The sequence below is a fragment of the Pholis gunnellus genome, assembly GCF_910591455.1.
Source record: "Pholis gunnellus genome assembly, chromosome: 13".
Classification (NCBI taxonomy): domain Eukaryota; kingdom Metazoa; phylum Chordata; class Actinopteri; order Perciformes; family Pholidae; genus Pholis; species Pholis gunnellus.
Window position 1 is genome coordinate 6,187,109 of NC_136540.1, and position 7,070 is coordinate 6,194,178.

General features: G+C 46.9%; 1 protein-coding gene across 1 annotated transcript; it reads left to right on the forward strand.

Moving 5' to 3' along the window:
* Window positions 1–5,079, forward strand: LOC306705168 (insulin receptor substrate 1-B; the record flags this gene model as incomplete). The annotated part of the gene is made up of 2 exons (XM_079171870.1): window positions 1–349; window positions 1,901–5,079. 2 exons carry the CDS (start codon window positions 1–3, stop codon window positions 5,077–5,079), a joined length of 3,528 nt encoding a protein of 1,175 aa, XP_079027996.1.
* Between the last annotated feature and the right edge of the window lie 1,991 nt (window positions 5,080–7,070).

Sequence of the window (7,070 nt, forward strand, 5' to 3'; positions counted from 1 at the left end):
ATGGAGAACCAAGCAGCCGAGCCGCAGAACTATGAAGACGTGCAGAAAAGCGGCTATCTCCGCAAGCATAAATCAATGCACCGGCGGTTCTTCGTGCTGAGGGCGGCCTCGGAGCATGGTCCTGCTCGACTTGAGTATTACGAGAACGAGAAGAAATTCCGCAGTAAATCACCCGTGCCCAAAAAAGTCCTGAGCCTGGAGACTTGCTTCAACATCAACAAGCGGGCAGATTCCAAGAACAAGCACATGATAGTGCTTTATACCCGCAGCGAGAGCTTTGCCATCGCTGCGGACAGCGAGGAGGTCCAAAATGAGTGGTACCAAGCAATGCTGGACCTCCAGGGCAACTGTAAGATATGAAACAAGTGTGATGTGATCTCTGCTGTCTGTTTCTGCATCGGGCCCATCCTGGCTCATAGGCTGTTTGTTCTCCATGCACATTTGGCTCGACCATTCCTGGTTGTTCATTGCATATCACTGGCTCGGAATTGTATATATATATATATATATATTTATTTTTTTATTTTTTTATTTTTTGCTGCAGCTCTAGTTTAGTAATTTCATTTGAATAAATCAGTCTTAAGTTAAGCAATTTGGACGGTGTGTTTTTTAACCAAGAGGCAGGTGGATCCGACTGAACGGGGTAGACCAACACGCTATGGGCGGCATGTGCCGTGTTTGTGCTGCACAAAATCTCAATGAGCGTTGGTTTTTAATACACCTAGAAGCTGCGGATCATTTTCTGTCAGCAAAATGAAGCTGCGGATCATTTTCTGTCAGCAAAACGTAATTTGGTGTTTTAAAATAGCGCCTATATGTAACCATATTTAGATGCTCGCCCTTTTTTTTTCTGTCTGAAATGCAGCCCGTTACATTCGACGGTGTGTTTTTGCATGGCGCAGTGGGCATATAGCAACCATCCAAGGGATGCATCATATAGTAGTAGCCTATCGTGGTGCACTCCGCTGGAGCCTGTGTTGTTGTTTTTCTGCACAGCTCTGACTGCCGTTCGCCTAACCTACATTTGTGTTACACGGTGCTGCTGGTAGGGAGGAGATGGCATCGTCAGTGCGCTCTCACTGGGAAATGTGTTTCTGTTGGTTATCCTCGTGTTTACGTTGTTATCCTTATATGCTGGAGCTGAACACCACCCACCCTCCCTGTTATCTTTTTTTTTTTTGCATTTCAGTTAGCTGAGACTGATGGGCTTGCCCAGCTTTAATTTTTTTCTCACACGTTGTGGAACCTTGAATAGAGACAGAGTACAGACCCCCATTTTGTTGAGATTATGTCTCAGGGACAGCCACCATAAAACACTGTTCCTAATTTATATACCTCTCCATAATGTGCACGGGGACGCACAAATTGAGATTGAAACACATTAATATATCATGTTACGGTGATTCCAGTGGGGATCATCTCTAATAGATTTAACATTTTTTCTTGAGGATGGGAGAAAACCACTACAGTTGTCAGATGTTCAGTTAATAGAGCAGTGACTGTAGACCAGATTATAATGCTATAATTTAAAATGTGATTGGCATTGAACTGAAATATATTATTTCACAATTGAGAATGCTGCTCTCGGTAGGTGTATTCTATACCTCAGACTTAATTGATTATAGAGCTGTAGCTTAAAAGTGATGGTGATGAATTAGCTGCAGCACTGTTGCTTGGCAGAAGCTGGGACACAGTAGAGATTCAAGCATGTAGTTTAGCAATGGTAGATATTACTTATTAGTGTCGCCTTCACTGGTTTGTCATTTGGGCTTTGATCAATATTCAAACAGGTTATGTGTTATATGTAAATGTAGGGTGTTTATTAATGTATGCATGTATGATATGTTTAGTCATGAAACTATTTCATTGTTTATTTATTTATTCTTCATTGTATTCATAGGTAACACTCCTGAAGACTATGGCAGTAGTGGAGAGTGTAGCTCTCCGTCTCCTGTTCCAACTGTCAAGGAAGTGTGGCAGGTCAAGGTTTGGCCTAAAGGTCTTGGGCATGCCAGGAACTTAGTGGGCATCTACCGGCTGTGCCTCACTGACAAGACAGTCAACTTTGTCAAACTCAACTCTGATGTGGCGTCCGTGGTGTTGCAGCTGATGAATGTTCGCAGGTGTGGCCATTCAGAGAATTTTTTCTTCATTGAGGTGGGCCGCTCCGCGATTACCGGCCCCGGAGAGTTCTGGATGCAAGTGGATGACTCTGTGGTGGCTCAGAACATGCACGAGACCCTGCTGGAGGCCATGAAGGCCCTGAGTGAGGAGTTCCGTCAGCGCAGTAAATCTCAGTCTGTGGGGACGTCGTGCGGGGGTGGTACCGCTTCAAACCCCATCAGTGTCCCGAGCCGTCGGCATCATCCAAATCTGCCACCGAGCCAGGTGGGCTTCTCCAGACGAGCCCGCACAGAGACCCCTGGAACGGGAGGCAGCAGCACGAGCACTTCGCCTACGTCACGCCACGGATTCCCGAGGGCACGGACTGCCAGCATCGGGGCCAGGTCGGAGGAGGGCGGAGCAAGTGCCAAAGGGACGTGGGCCAGCTCCAGCCCAAGTCTTAACGGTTCCTGCTCAACTACGCCGACGCTGAGGCCCAAGCCCACCAGGGCCCCGACTCCTGCTAAGATTACCCTCAGCCTTGCGCGGTACACGCCTAATCCTGCTCCCTCTCCTGCACCGAGTCTGTCCTCCAGCTCCGGCCATGGCTCAGAGTGTGGCCTCGTGGGGGCAGCAGTGGGAGGAATGACGATCTGCTCCTACCCTCGAGTCTCTCAGAGAGTTTCTGTGTCAGGTTCGCCGAGCGACTACGGCTCCTCAGATGAATATGGCTCCAGTCCTGGGGAACACTCTCTGCTCGTACCCAGTCTGTCCGGACATCACGTACATGGGGAAGGCTCCTCCAGCTATATAGTGATGGGACAGCGAGAGGGCCTCCTCGGTTCCCATCATCGCTCAAAAGGCCGACGGATTCTGCGCAGCTCGTCCAGTAGGGAGTCTGAGGCGGAACGCAGACTATTAAGTAAAAGGGCTTCTCTGCCTTTGGCAGCCCATGAACGACTGATCCCACGTAGAAAAGATGAAGATGATGAAGACGATGAAGAATATGCCATCATGTCGCAGAGTGCTAATCGAGAGAGGGCTGGCTCAGGGGGTTTGGCGGCTGGGGTTGGGCAGCTTGACGCAGGAGGGAAAAAAAGAGGCAAGAGGACTGACAAAAGCAGGCGAGAAGTGGAAGATGGAGCAGCCGTGGATAGCGGCTATATGTCAATGTTGCCGGGAGTCACTTCTCCCGTTTCACTCTCTCTCTCCATAGGTATGTCTGACGCCAGAGCTAAACCTGGGGCAGATGATGAGTATATGTCCATGACCCCCAACAACAGTGTGTCCCCCCCTCAGCACATCCGCCAGCCCAGCACAGAGGGCTACATGGTCATGTCTCCCAACAGCAGCAGCACCACGGACCTGACCGGACTGGGCATGTGGGACAGCAGGGCCGGCATGGAGAGCCGGGCTGCCAGTGACTACATGAACATCTCACCTGTCTGCAGCCGCTCTGCCTGCAGCACACCGCCTTCCCACCCCGAACAGCACCAACTGCAACCAAAAATGTTCAATTCCTACTTCTCCCTGCCAAGAGCTTATCAACACACTCTCTATTCTCGCTTCGAGGAGGACTTAAGCAAAGGGGAGGGAAATAAGGACAGCAGTGGGCACGACAGTGCTGGAAGGGGAGGGGGAGTGGGATACAGCAAGAGAAACAAAATTGCAGCGGGCTCTGCAGGAGGCTGTCAACTCTCCATGTCTTCCTCTTCCTTCTCCTCCAGCTCAGCCAGCAGTGAGAGCCTGGAAGACAAGTCCATATCGGCAGGGAGAGGGTTGAGTTTAGTAAGGACTGGAGCAGAGTACAAGGTTGCGGGAACATGCACAAAAGATGGGCGCCATCATCAAAAACGTGGATCAAGTAGTAAGAGCCCAAAGCAACAAAGGAGGGGTCGTCCCCTCAGCATGTCTTCAGACATTATTAAAGCAAATACCCTTCCCAGGGTGAAGGAGAATCTGCTGCCATCCGTGTCACAAAATGTCGGTGAGTATGTCAGTATTGTGTACAAGGAGGACAATAAGTATAGCAGAGGACGACGTTCAGGTTCTGAACGCGGACAACCTGTGATCCATGGAACCCTCCGGCCTTTGAATCAACCCCTCCTCTGCCACGATAATCCCGCTGTCCTTCCTCGCAGCTTCTCCGCTCCGTTGTCCACCTCCGCCGAATACGTCAGCATGGATTTAGGGAAGTCCTCGACGCCCCTGACTCCTGTTAGATCCACATTCAGCACCCTACAGGGCCCACCAGCTGTTGCCCCCAAGGCCCGGCGTCAACACAGCACATCCTCTCTTCCGGCAGCGGAGGGCAACGCCGGGTACAGAGCAAAAGTAAAGATGGCAGCAATGCCAACAGACGCGCCTGCTCCATTCATGGACAACAAAGGTTCAGATCACAGCATTTCAGCAAGACCTGCCATCCACCCTGGTCAACCCTCATCCACGGAGCGGGAGACGGGCTCGGGTTTCTCCCCAGTCAAGTCCTACCAGTCTCCCGAGCGGAGCGGCAGATTGGCCCGAGGTGACTCGCAGGGACGGCAGAGCCGCCGTTCAGAGACATTTAGCTCACCTCCCTCCCACCCACGCCACCTGCCCTCTTCTACCTCCATCTTCCCGGAGGGCAGCCAGGCGGCGAGCCATCGGCATGGCTTGGATTGCTCACTGTGGGAGAACAGGAAGGCGGCTAGTTTATCTGCAACCCCTCCGCCACAAGCCTCCACCTCATCTGCTGAACAAGGCCTTAACTATATTGACCTTGAGCTGGCCATTAAGGAGAACCCTCAAGCCGGAGTGGAGCGCGCCTCTGCCGCCTACAACATCGGAGGGACCGCCATGGGCAGCGGTGCTGGCTCCGGCCTCAACACGTACGCCAGTATTGATTTCTATAAGTCAGAAGAACTGAGAGCACACCAGAACAGTAGGAAGGATGGTCAAGGTAAGTATGACTTGGACTGCAAACCCATCTCATCTTAAAATATCTATTAAACTAAACCATTTTTTTTTATATAACGTGAGATTATGTGTTCATAAAATGCTCAGATATTCTATATACATCCTTAGATGATATTACAGTTTATGACTTGTATACGGTCGCAGTGTCTGCATTGGCACCTTCATTTGTTCTGTTTGGAGACAATCAGGTAATTGGTAACTGAACAACAACTTGTTACAGCAAGAAAGGGAGCTGGCATGACGAAGTATGAGGCTAAACAAAATGTATCAAATATTTCAATAATATGGAAAATATTTCAAAACGATGTGAATAAATTGCTCCTGAAGTGATTTCTCAGATTGAAAATGTAAAGGTCATAACAGGAAGAAAACTTGCCACAACCAAATACGATTCAAGTGTCTTATATTCCTCCTCTTCACTCAGTAAGACGCACTCGATCACCTCTTGATTGTTTGACTTTTTATAACCTTTCAAAAAAAAGAGTTAGGATAATAAGCATTGTTTGCATCTTCACTTTGTCTGGAAATAGCACATTTTCAGTAGAGCTGCAGATATTAGTCGATATAAATCTCCAACAATTTTATGACCGATTGATTGATTCAATAATCTTTCAAACAAAAACAAAAAGTTTAGGCTGCTTAAATGTGACGATGTGCTGCTTGTCATTGTCGTATAGTAATATGATTATCTTCCTGTAATTGGACTGATGAATTTGAAGATTCCACCGTGTACTCTGGTAAATTATAAAAAGATAGATCAACCCATTAATAGCTGAATACGTAAAATAATCAGCTGATTAATCAATAATTACAATAATTAGTAATTGCATCTCTAACTGGCAATAATAAATAAACAAAAACAGGGAAATGTGAAAGAAATTATTCAAAAACAGGTGAAAGGAAAGACTACATCACTCCTGGTTGCCTAGCTAGATGTAAGCTTTTTATGTGCATAATCCACAGACAAAACTAATGTCTGGGTCTTAGTCACTCCTTCCCCTTTCATCCTCTCCTGATGTGTACCTTTGCTTTAAGCTGGAGGGCAGCACTGTGTTTCCAGGCTGTCGGTTGTCTGTAGAGTCTCTTATTATCACAAGTGGGTGTTCAGAGAGCAAAGCCAATTGATTTGTCTGCTGGTAATGAGCCATTTCACGTAAATGGAGGCAGAGAGGAGACAACTCGGGCCAGGTGTTTTATGTTCATGTGTGGGTGTGTTACCGGCTGCACGATTTCACATTGGCAGCTCTGAGGTTTTCCTCACATTGCACAGATGACAATTATTTAATGGTTAATGTAAAGTACATTTTTGATGGATGAATGCTGAATTACTCAAGAGATCTATTGCGATTACATGCCAAGAAATACAAGTATGTTTAAAATGTACATTCAGGAAAACATTAGCATTAATTAGGGGACTAAATGGAACATACAACTAGTGCAGCTTAGTTATTCGCAGCAGCTACAACATCTGCATGATTGATTTATCTAGAACTATTCAATCTCTACGTGTACATGTATATTCATAATAATTGCCTAATTATTGAAATTGGGGATATATATGTGCATTAAACACGCACAGCAAGCAAAAGAAGGCTCTGTTAATATTCTGTCAAATACTCTTTCATGTAATTTTCCACACTGCGATTAGTGATTGATTGCTTTCTATAACTGCAGCCATATTCTAATAATGGAGCTCAATATATGAAGCCTGCATACAGGGAGGACGGTGGCTGTACTGCAGCAGGTAAAACCTCCAACAAACAGGCTTCTCAAATGTCCAATTCAACACGCAAATACAGTTGCTAATATCACCTTACTCCAGCTGTTTTAATTACATTTTAATTAGATGCTCAAACAAAGTGTTTATTAAAAACCCCGGAATTAGATTAGGATATTTAATTGTGCCCCGTGTTTTAATTGCTGTGTTGTCACTTCTGCTTTACGAGCAAAGTGTTCATGTGAACGTGGTGGAAGACGTCTCGGCTCTGCCGATTCACTTTATTGTCTTGGCA